At 42.4% G+C, this 12004-nt stretch overlaps 1 protein-coding gene across 1 annotated transcript in view; it reads right to left on the bottom strand.

The window, feature by feature from the left end:
• The window catches only part of LOC148031015 (phenylalanyl-tRNA synthetase, putative / phenylalanine-tRNA ligase), an 84629-nt gene extending 72956 nt beyond the window's left edge, over positions 1-11673 (bottom strand). Inside the window, exons 1-3 of the mRNA XM_087684550.1 lie at positions 11433-11673; positions 11245-11367; positions 11073-11165 (exon numbers count right to left, since the gene is read on the bottom strand). Coding sequence (XP_087540676.1) covers positions 11073-11165; positions 11245-11367; positions 11433-11606 — 390 coding nt within the window. The 5' untranslated portion in view covers positions 11607-11673. The remainder of the gene's footprint in view (positions 1-11072; positions 11166-11244; positions 11368-11432) is intronic.
• Between the last annotated feature and the right edge of the window lie 331 nt (positions 11674-12004).

Here is a 12004-nt window from a genome sequence, read left to right as displayed (position 1 = left end):
ACAGGCTTTGCCTAGGATAGGAAAATCCTGGACAATGTATTCACCTTCTTTGAGGCAACAAAGTGGGCCCAGTACACTGGGCAAAGACTGGCTGTACTACTCTTGGATTTTGAGAAAGTCTATGACATGGTGGACTGGGATTTCCTAGAGGGCACCATGGTGAGGTTGGGTTTCCCCCAGGCTTGGATTTTCGGGGTCTCCGCACTTGGCCACTTGATGAGTTGGAGTGGGATTCGGGAGAGTGGCTTTGGCCGTCCACTGCAGTCGCCAAGAAGCCACCGAGGTTCCTAGAGTACACCGCCAGGATTGGCAAACACGTACTGATACTATAGGACAGCTGGAGGCTGAGGAGGGTTTCGTATTTTTTATGGCTGGTGGCACATGGAGGCTTGGCGGTGGGAAGCTGGCTTGCCCGGATGCAGAAGGAGGGAGTTTGTAAGTGCTGCACACAACAGTCTATGGAAACCCCAAAGCACTGCCTTTGGTCGTGTGAGGTGGCACAGCTCGTGTGGAGAAGAGTATACCGCATCCTTCGCCACATAGCACCCAGCCTTGGATATATCTCTTGGAGTGCTTTCTGCTAGCAAGCGGTCAACCAGGGCCGTCACCTTCTATATGAGGCCGAGATGCAGAATACGATATTCATTATCGAGGCGTGGGTTTAGAGGCTCTACCCATCCGCCAGGTATTGGAGCCCACAACAGACTGCTCTGAGATACGGGAAATCATAGGGAGTCTTATTGGTTGGCATATCTGGAAGGCACGGTATCATGTGGCTTTCGGCGGAGAGACTTTCAGTACAGGCGACCTTAGCAGAGCTCTGGACCTCCATCATCCACTCTCTTCGAGGCCGATGGGATCAGGTACAAGGCGAGTCCAGGGCTGGTCAGGAGCTTCGAGGTCATTTCATGCGCACTTGGGGCGGCCAGGACCTGTTCTTCGTGATGCAAGTAGGCAGCCCTAGATGGCGATACTGTTAGCAGAGTATTTGTCAGCTCATGTGTGAGTCTGAGCTTGATCTGGGTTGGGCATTTTTATTAGGTATTTTAGGTATTTTTCTGGTGTGGCATTTTATGCCAGTGGAGCATTTTATGCACCAGTCGGCCAGCTTTAATGCTGTCCGACCAGCATTATTGCTCCCCACTTTTTCAGCCTATTTATACTCAGTGGCTCCTCCTCAGTCAGTCACTTCATCTTCACCATCTGCAGACTCTGTGGAGAGAGGAGCCAGTGCCAGTGCCCACGCAGCCAGTGACTCACTGTTGTCTGCGACTGTCTCGTGTTCAGATATATGGATTCCATTTCCCATGCATACATCTGAGTTCTCATCTGTATCGTGTTCTTTTCTTTTCTCTTTTTGTCTTGTGTTTCAGCAGTTTATTTCAACACATATTTATGCTTCCACCGCTGCTCCACTTCTAACATGGTATCAGTTTTCAGGATTTGTGTTTCTGCTGTGTTTTCTTGCTGATTTCAGGACTGTTTTGTACCTCTGCTGATCAGACGACTACTGTCGCAGCCAGGCGACCTGTTTTGGGGCTGTTTTCAGCCTGCGTTTTTTGCAGTTTTGCCATCGCCTGCTGCCTCCGCACCCTCTGCTGCCTGCGTTTTTCATCTGCAGCTGCTGGCGACGGTTTTCTACCTGTTTTTCTCCAGTTTACAGCCTGCGTTTTGCTGATTCAACATCTCTCGTGGCTGGGTGGCTGTTCCTTCAGGCCGTTTTCTCTGTTTTTGGCAGTTTTTGACTGATTTTTGACTTTCTGTAGCAGATTTTGTCTTCTATTGATCAGATTTTGGGTTATATTGCATGTGAACTCTCATTTTCTACAGTCTGTGCTTGCGTTTTGGCTGTGTTTCCTCTCTCAATTCCATCTCTTCTCTACTTCTCTTCTTATCCTCTCCATATGGCTCCTCCATGCACTTCCACTGATGATAAGTTACATGGACCTGATTATCTCACATGGAGTGCTGTCATGAAAGCTTGGTTTGTGCAGAAGCGGCTATGGTACATCGTCTGTGGAGCTATTGCTCGACCTCTCCGTCCTTTTCCTCTTCCTGAAGACTTTGATGAGGACAACCATGAGGAAGCGGTGCTCACATGGGACTCGGACGATGCCTGTGCTTACTCGGCGTTGCTTCGGTGTATTTCTAAAGCGGTCTTACCGGCGGTTACCTCCTGTAGGACATCTCCTGAATTATGGCAGAAGTTGCAGCAGATGTACGAGGCACCTTCCACCATGCGGGCTGTCACACTTTATGGCCAGCTCCAGCAGATGAAGTTTGAGCCGAAAGATACTATTCAATCTTTTCTTCTTCGTGTTACGCAGGTACAGGACCAGCTTCGGCACATGCAATCTCCTCTTCCCGAGGCGCATCTTGTCGGGACGGTCCTCTACAAGCTCCCCCCGGAGTTTGATGGAGTGGCCAATGCTTTGCGCGCGCAGACATCATCGACTCCTGTCAGTTTTACACATATGACCTCGATGCTTCTTGAGCATGAGACATCCTTGAGATTACAGGGGCGGCTTCCGACACATTATGGAGGTGAGGCTTATATAGCTTCAGAGAGGGGTGACGGGAAGAAGAAGTCGAAGGCCCAGTGTTACCACTGTGGCAAGAAGGGACATTTGCGAAAGGACTGCAAGAAGTTAGCGGCTTCCAGGAAGAAGGAGCAGAAGACGAAGCGGGAAGCTGACTCTACCGATGAGTCCTCTCCTTCGTCAGACTCCGACTCCGATCCTCCGACCAAGGTGAAGTCCAAGGCGCGGAAGGGATCCTCTTCTTTGGATCGCAGGACAGGCTTGGTGGCCCCTTCCTCGGCTGCTTTCTAGTGGTGATGATGAGGTCATCCCTCACGACTCTCTTGTGCCAGAGAGGGAGTGTGAGCGGGTGTTCAGATGGGGCAGCCACGCCTCATCTATACTTTTATACAGGTGCACAGGTTCCAGAGAGGGACGTCCTGACGCGATGGACTTCAGTCTGGCGGAATCAAATCCTGGCGCTGGGATTGATATCCAGGTTCATGTTGAGTTGGTTCTCTGACAGAGAGCGGGAGGCTTTCGTCTGGAGCTCACATGAGGGGACACTTTGGCGGTCTGGCCAAAGGCAGGGAATCCATGGTCACCTATGTTCAGAGGCATTTTTGACAGGCTGGTCTTGTATGCTACTGCGAGACATTGGTGATGGACACAGAGACATGCTATGATCTTCTCTATTTTCAGGTGTTTGGTACGATCGACATCGACATTAGGTTCTCTCCGAGGCACCTTGGTGGTGGCTTGATCACCCACTGCTTGGGTATCCATGGTTCTACTTGGTGGTTCTATGTTGTATAGTTTCTGATCCCTTTTCATTGTACTATTGTATTGTATCAGATCACCCATGATCTGAGAGAGGGTCTTAGCAGAGTATTTGTCAGCTCATGTGTGAGTCTGAGCTTGATCTGGGTTGGGCATTTTTATTAGGTATTTTAGGTATTTTTCTGGTGTGGCATTTTATGCCAGTGGAGCATTTTATGCACCAGTCGGCCAACTTTAATGCTGTCCGACCAGCATTATTGCTCCCCACTTTTTCAGCCTATTTATACTCAGTGGCTCCTCCTCAGTCAGTCACTTCATCTTCACCATCTGCAGACTCTGTGGAGAGAGGAGCCAGTGCCAATGCCCACGCAGCCAGTGACTCACTGTTGTATGCGACTGTCTCGTGTTCAGATATATGGATTCCATTTCCCGTGCATACATCTGAGTTCTCATCTGTATCGTGTTCTTCTCTTTTCTCTTTTTGTCTTGTGTTTCAGCAGTTTATTTCAGCACATATTTATGCTTCCACCGCTGCTCCACTTCTGACAGATACACCCCCCCCTCCATGGCTTCTTGCCCCTAACCCCCCCAGACTGCCTTGAGAGGCTTGTATATATGATGTATCTGTAACTTTCACCAGCTCCAGCTTGGTCTGTTGAGCATGAGCACTTCTTTGTATTCAGGGGTTTTTTTTTTTAAGTAATATAATTAGCCACGCTTTATTTGCAAAAAAAAAAGACCGTGGCATCAATATCTCTGTGTCTTGCATACAAAGGAGCGTGACTTTCAGTGATAACTATGGGCCTTAATTGCTTTGTGACACACAACTGTCCATGCATTATCAAAAATCCATCTCTTAGCACAAAGTGTTCATGTCTTTGGCCATTGTAAAGCTGATCATAAACATTAGCAAAGTCTGAATCAACCACATATGGGAGCATCCACACGTATGAATAGGATGCTATTTGGCCACTCAGTTCATCCCTTGTTTGGCATGTTATCCTAGTTCTTCTTCCCAACCTCCATCCATCAGGCACCTCATTCAACCTACTCTCGTGGTCATCTCCAGCTATCGCCCTTCAACCTAGCAACTCCTATAGGCTGCATTTTGTCCCAACTTGCTAATGTCATCATCATCGATAGTAGGTCATTTTTGTGTTTTTATCGCCTCTCTTCATCAACCTCTACACCAACTAGTGGTTAAAGCACTTAGGATCCATCTCCAATGGACAATACACATCGACACCTCCCCAATCGTGTGGCTCCCACAAGAGCCATCAACTCTTGAAAAACTCTCCCATTGAGCATCTTATACACTCTCTCCTTCATTACAGCATTCATTCTTCACTTCACAATTCTCTTTCTTCTCTATTTGTGTTTTTGCATTTTACGTTTTTTGTTTTGTGTTTTGTATTGTTGCATTAATATTAGAATTCTCTGTGTTTTAGCCATGGTTGTACACTCAATATCTTCTTTTGCAAAACCTAGTATATCTCCACATAGTATCAAAGTCAATGCTCTCCACAAGAATTACCTGAGACTATCATGGATTGCTTGGTTGGTTCTTGATTATACTATACATCATGGGCTCAAACCACTCCACCTTCGGATCCTCTAAAGTTTTCTCAAGCTATCAAGTGATTGAGGCTCTATTGAGGCATTATGGTCTTGATTTGGAGAACACTACTCCATCTATTAACCTTTTTTCAAGCGATCATTCATCGAGGCCCAACTCGTCTTCGTCTCATATTCCTTTACAAGGTGCATCTCAATTGGAGAACTCTACTAACAAAACTAATCAACCATCAGTTGAGAAAAGACAATCCACTTGCAACTCAACCAAAAGTTCAAGTTTTTCACAAAGAGTCCCGAAAATACTAGTGGTAGGTTCATACAATCCATTTTTGTGTGATCCTGATTATGTCTATATTGTTTCTTTGGTTATGCAAGGACCAACTGTAAGTCGCTATGAAGACCCGCATTGGTACCAATATGAAGTAGAAAAAAACTCCACTTATCTTCTGTTTCATTTGGGTATAAGTTTGGTGCTTCACATTCATCTTTATATTTCCCGTGCTTCACTCCCACTATCACTTTTCACTTCGATTCTTATTTATTTCATCTAGAATCCTACTTTAAACCTTACCATAGGTTATTGTAAGATGGCTTCGTAAAAGACAGAGAGAAAACCCATGAAACCTTTGAGCACGAGTGATTCTTCTCCTCTCAACCACGCCTAGATCAGTGCTGGCCCTTTCACTCGGATTCCTTTGCCAGCCGTCAACTTCCTGGAGTCCTACTATTCCTGGACTCTCTTACTCTCTAGGCTCCCCTTAACCCCATTCGGGCGCCCAAGAGCCCGGACGGTCATTCTCGTGCATGTTCCCCTAGATTTACCTTAATGTCACTTTTAATGTCACATTCCATATTTATGACCTTAACGTGACATTAAATATCACTTTTAATGTCACATTAATGTCACATTTCCTTCCCCTTAAGAATCGGTTTCGTCCTCGAAAACGATTCTTGGAAGGTCTAATTGTAAATCGGGAAACCTTTTCTTTAAAGTACTTACTCGCTCCCATGTTGAGCTTTCTTCTGAACAATCTTTCCACTTGACCAAACATTCCTGATAAAGAGTATTCCTTGTTCGTCTATTACGAACATTTAAAATTTTTTCTGGTTCATGTGGATTAGATTGGTCATAGAATAACTCCTCAATATCATCATTTAAGATTAGATTATCCAAATCACCCAGCTTCTTTCTTAATTTACTTACATGAAAAACTGGATGTATTTTACTACCAGCAGGTAGTTGGAGCTTGTAAGCCAATTCTCTCACCCTTTTAAGTATTATAAAAGGACCACAATACCTTGGTGAAAGCTTTGGACAGTGTCCCTTTTTCATAGTTTTAGTTTGTTCAGGCACCTTAAGATAGACCAATTCTCCTTCTTCAAAGGAGATGTCTCTTCGGTGAGGATCTGCATATGCTCTAGCTCGATTTTGAGCTTTTTGAGCAAATTTTAACATACTATTCATATCCTCCAAAAAATCTTTAGCTGCCTGAACCTTTTCTTTATGCAGTCCTACTGCAAAAGGAGCTCTGGGCTGAAACCCATACATTAACATAAATGGACTATATCCAGTGGAAGAGTGCTTGGCACTGTTATATGCAAACTCTGCTATCGGTAAATACTCTTTCCAATTAGTTTGCCTTTTACTTACATATGCCCTAAGCATATCTTCAAGAATTTGGTTATATTTGCCGGAAGGCCATACAATCGGTATATGTTCTCTACGAACAATCTAGCCAATTCTGGTGTTTTAACATCAGTTGAAGTTGGAATAAACCTAGCCATTTTGGTTAACCTATTCACAATCACCCACACAGAGTCGTGCCCCCTCTGTGTTCTAGGTAGAGCAACAATAAAGTCCATGGAGATACTCTCCCATTTTCCCGAAGGAATTTCTAATGGATGGAGAAGTCCTCCCATTTTTAATTTTTCAGCTTTATTAACCTGGCATTTATTACATTTGACCACATAGTCAAGGACGTCCTTATTCATTCCAGGCCAATAGAACTGCCTTTTAATAAGACTATAAGTCTTATTAACTCCTGGATGTCCCGCACCAGGGGTATCATGACACTCAAAGAGTATCTGGCGCCTTATTTCTGTATCTTTCGGGACACATACCCTACCCTTGTAGAGTAAATAACCATTATCAATGGTAAAATTCTTCCACTTGAATCCAGTTTGAGCAACCCCTAATGCTCCATTTCCTTGTTGAACATCCTCAAATATTCCTTCCTTAATAGAAGCACTTTCATTTGGATCCCCATTTTTTATTGCTTCCCATATGTTGGAGTATGCCGGATCAACCTGGCATTTCCCTTTTAAAGATTCAAGCAAGTTGGAAGTGAACTAAGTAAAACTCAATTCATTAATGATGGGCATTCTGTTGAGTGCATCAGCTACTATATTATACTTTCCTTTTCTATATCTTATCTCATAGTCGAACTCTTGGAGGAGTTCGGCCCATCTGGCTTTACGCCCGTGTAAATCCGGTTGATCATTAAGCCACTTAATGCTTTCATGATCCGATAAAATCAAAAGTTCGGCACCATACAAATAGTGCCTCCATTTCTTCATTGCATGTACTATTGCATACAGCTCCCTCTCATAAACAGAATAATTCTGTTTTGCACGGTCTAATTTCTTGCTTTCAAAAGCAATTGGTCGACCTTCTTGTAATAAGACCGCGCCTATTGCCTTATCATTGCCATCAGCTTCAACCACAAATGGTTTGTTGGGATCCACTATTAATAATACTGGAGCTGTAGCAATAGCTACCTTAAGTTTTTGAAAACTTTCATTTTGGTCTGTTCCCCAATGAAAACTTTTCCCCTTCCCTTTAAGTTGGTCTGTCATTGGAACAACTATTTTGGCATAATCTCGAATGAATCTACGATAAAATCCAGATAAACCTAGAAAGATCTGCAGCTCTTCCAGGTTCCTTGGAGGTGGCCATTCAATAATTGCCCTTACTTTTTCTGGATCCATGTTGATTCCCTCTTTTGAGATAATATGCCCCAGATATTTGACCTCTGGTGCAAAGAATTCACATTTAGTTTTCTTCGCATAAAGCGAATGTGTTCTTAACAGTTGGAATACTAATTGTAAGTGTTCCAAATGTTCTTCTCTTGATTTACTAAAGATCAAGATATCATCCAAGAAGACTACTACAAAATGTCCTAGATAGGGCCGTAAAACACTATTCATCAGCTTCATAAAGGTAGCTGGTGCATTAGTGAGGCCAAAAGGCATCACCAAAAAATCATAATGCCCGTATCTAGTACAAAATGCCAACTTGGAAACATCTTGTTCCTTAATTCTTATTTAGTGATAGCCGGATCTTAAATCTATCTTTGTGAAGAATTTTGCCCCTTGCAATTGATCAAAAAGATCTTCCATTCTGGGCATAGGAAATTTATTCTTCACCGTTATTTTATTAAGTGCTCTATAGTCAACACAAAGTCGCATAGAACCATCTTTTTTCTTGACCAATAAAATTGGTGAAGCCCAAGGTGAATTACTGGGTTGAATAAACCCTTTATCCAGGTAATCCTTTAATTTGTCTTTCAACTTCTTGATGCTGTGTTTCACTTAACCTATACGGGGGTTTTGAAATTGGGTGTGTATCCTTATTTATATCAATTGGGTGATTTATTTCACCCCTATCTGGTGGAAGGCCACTTGGTAAATCAAAAGGAAACACATCTTTAAAATCATCTAACAAACTATTCAATTCATTATTAACATTCAACTCACAAACATAAAAAAATTGTTGCTTTATATTACAGAAAGTAAAAGTATTCTGTACAAGAAGAGACCATAGCATATATACCTCACAAATTTCCTTCTTTATCAGCTTCTGAACTTCAGTAGAACACAGCAAAGGATTATCAGATACTTCATGTTCACCTTGAATGACAAAAGTCTTACCATCCCTTTCAAATTCCAGTGTATTATGGTGATAGCTACGTTTTAAGGATGGTTCCAATCCCCATAGTCACTCCCTCCCTAGAGCAATATCAGCTCTTTCCATGTTCATTATTTGGAAATCAAGCTTATCTTTATGTCCTTGAATCTCAATTTTCAAATTGGATACCATTATATCCAATATTTTATTGTCTTGGCCTTGCATCATACGAACAACATATTGATGCTCACTGTTTTGTTGGGAAGTTTCAATTTTTTGACAAGTGCATAATTTATAAAATTATGTGTGGCAGAGTCATCAATCATGACTCTAACCCTTTTTCCAGCTATCAATCCATCTACTCTAAGTAAATCATGTGGCCCAAAAGTAGGCTGCCACATAGAAGTTGACATACAACACCTATGTTGTACATTCCTGTGCAAGACCTCTAAAGATTTGTACTTTTCATGGCCCTTTAATTCTAAGGTCTGTACTACATGGATTTGTTTTTCTTTTCCCTTGCCCTTGTCCTTATCTTTTCCTTTGTCTTCCCCCTTTTTCTTTTGAGGGCAATTCCAAGCAGCATGGTTAGGGGATAGGCAATTAAAACACAACTTTTCTTTTTTGGCCTTATCAAAGTCATCAGGACTTAACTTTGGCCTCATATATGGTTTCTTTTCAAAATGTTGTTTTTAACTCTTTAAAAATGGCATTTTTCTTTTAAATTTGCCCACAAATTTTGAGGTTTCCAATTCCTTAGACTTAGGCTCCGTATCAGTGAGACTAGTGAGTGTACCTGGACGCATACTATCTTCATAAATTAATGCAAATTTAATTGCCTCTTCCAGCGTCTTAGGTAAACTCCATTTTACTTCCTTTTTACAGGCTTTATCCAGTCCCCTAATGAATCCTCTTGTTTTTTGGAATTCATCTATTCCTTCCAGTTTGAGGATTATCTCACGATATTCCTCCAGATATGTCACCAGGGGTCTTCCCTTTTGTCTGACATAAAATGTAAGATGGCTTCGTAAAGACAGAGAGAAAACCCATGAAACCTCTAAGCACGAGTGATTCTTCTCCTCCCAACCACGCCTAGTTCAGTGCTGGCCCTTTCACTCAGATTCCTTTGCCAGCCGTCAACTTCCTAGAGTCCTACTATTCCTGGACTCTCTTACTCTCTAGGCTCCCCTTAACCCCGTTCGGGCGCCCAAGAGCCCGGACGGTCATTCTCGTGCATGTTCCCCTAGATTTACCTTAATGTCACATTAAATGTCACTTTTAATGTCACATTCCATATTTATGTCCTTAACGTGACATTAAATATCACTTTTAATGTCACATTAATGTCACAGTTATCCAATCTTAGTTCATATTGTCTTTGATATGCATTTAGGTTTTTGTGTCTACAACAATGCACCTGCTACAAGGATAGTAATAGGTTAGATACATGTCTCATCATACAATACACAATTTCAAACAAAGGACTTACAATATGAGAGTTGGGTATGTAAGCTACATACCTAGGGTGACATGGAATTAATGCATATGAATTTTCAAATCTATGTTTATTGCAAGATATTAGGACACTTTTAATACCCAATGAGCTCAATAGTCTACCTAAGATTTAGGTCTCCTTCCAATCATTAAAAGAGGTTACTTCGATCATCGACACTCACATAGCTACTGATGGCATAGTGGTTGGTATATCGATCAATGAGGGAAACGGGACTCTCATACAAAGCATTACATTGGGAACTTCTAAGAAATTGGGAAAGCTTTTTCATGATGTTGTAATCCAAAAATCAAAGCCTTTCATGATCGCTTTGGTGGGCCTACATCTAAGTGGGCCAAGATACTTGGAGTTGCCATATGTCCATATGAGCCGACAAAGTTAGGCACCCACACCAACTAGATAAACCACAAGCATCACTACCACCTGCTGCAATGCAATTCACATGTTCAAACATGTTAATGTAGGTTAACCACCCGTAGAACTTGTAATGGTATTGGGAGCATCCTAAGGAATCAACTAGCAAAGGCAATTCAAAGTACATGGTTTTGATTGAGCTGACTTAATCATGAAGAAAAGATTATGAAATAATAAATGAAAAACGCAGCAAACCCTCAGGACAGCCAAGTAGAATGCATGTTAGGGTATAATCATAGAAAGCAGTCCAGTACGCAATAGGAGAAGATCTAGGCAAGGAATTGAAACTTCATTATGCTACGCAAAGCCTACCAACCCTTTCAAATGTGAGAGATCCAAGATCAGAAATGTAAAAGAAACCGACCTTCTTCTTGATAAGGTTCCCTTCCATGAAAAGCCATCTGTTTTTCATGGCATTGGCCTTTCCAAGACCGAAAATGGTTTTATCCATTTTAGCCTGCAAAATGTGACAATGAACAGCATCACCGCGATGCAAGACAGTATCAGAGGCAGGTCTAAATCTGCACGAGCGGTACCTCCAGCTCTTTAATGGGGATGCCCTCAGGAGGGACAGCCTCGAAGACTTGGACCTCAGGGGAAGCCGAGTCTGCATACTTCTCCCCCTCTTCAGTGAGAACCCATGTTTCCTTCTTGATATCCTGCGCAAGTCTCCGAATCAAGAAAACAGAACCGGATGCGAACGCGAGAGAAGCTCGGTACGTACCGTTGCTTCCACGAGACTGAACCCGTTAAGGCTCTTGATGACGTTGAGAAGCTGCGCATGGTTGATGCCTGAAGAGATGGAGAAGTCCTCTGAGTTGGGGATCTGTTCGTTCGCCTGCAGATAGCCCAGGACCGAGTTCTCAATGGACTCCAGGGAGGCGTCTTGACTCGCCATCTCGGTTCTTCTCCTCTCCCTTAGCTCTCAAAACAGCCCTCAAATTTGAAGGTTGCAACGCCCTTCAAAGGGGTTTTGACCCTTCTCTAGAAGCCTAACAACTTATGTGACATTCAAAAAAAACGTTTTTCATGAGAATGACCTTCAACAATTGAAGTGTTAAACCTTTTATGAATTTTCAAAAGAAAGTTGAAAAATAAAATCAGCCTTCAGATAGAAATGTAAAAAACAATTACACTTTTCAAAAGAAGGGTAATTTTAAAATCTAGTAATAAGTTTAAATTTTAATTTTACTTTTGAAAATTGAAAAATTAGATTTGGATTCTGGAAATTTTCTAGACTTCTACTATCGGGTACACTTGTCACCTGTCACCCACCTTCCAAAATGATAAATTTGG

This window comes from Lygodium microphyllum, chromosome 9 (genome assembly GCF_053477565.2).
Source record: "Lygodium microphyllum isolate KBCC chromosome 9, Lygodium_microphyllum_v1.1.10, whole genome shotgun sequence".
Classification (NCBI taxonomy): domain Eukaryota; kingdom Viridiplantae; phylum Streptophyta; class Polypodiopsida; order Schizaeales; family Lygodiaceae; genus Lygodium; species Lygodium microphyllum.
This window is presented reverse-complemented; position numbering and strand designations above follow the sequence as displayed.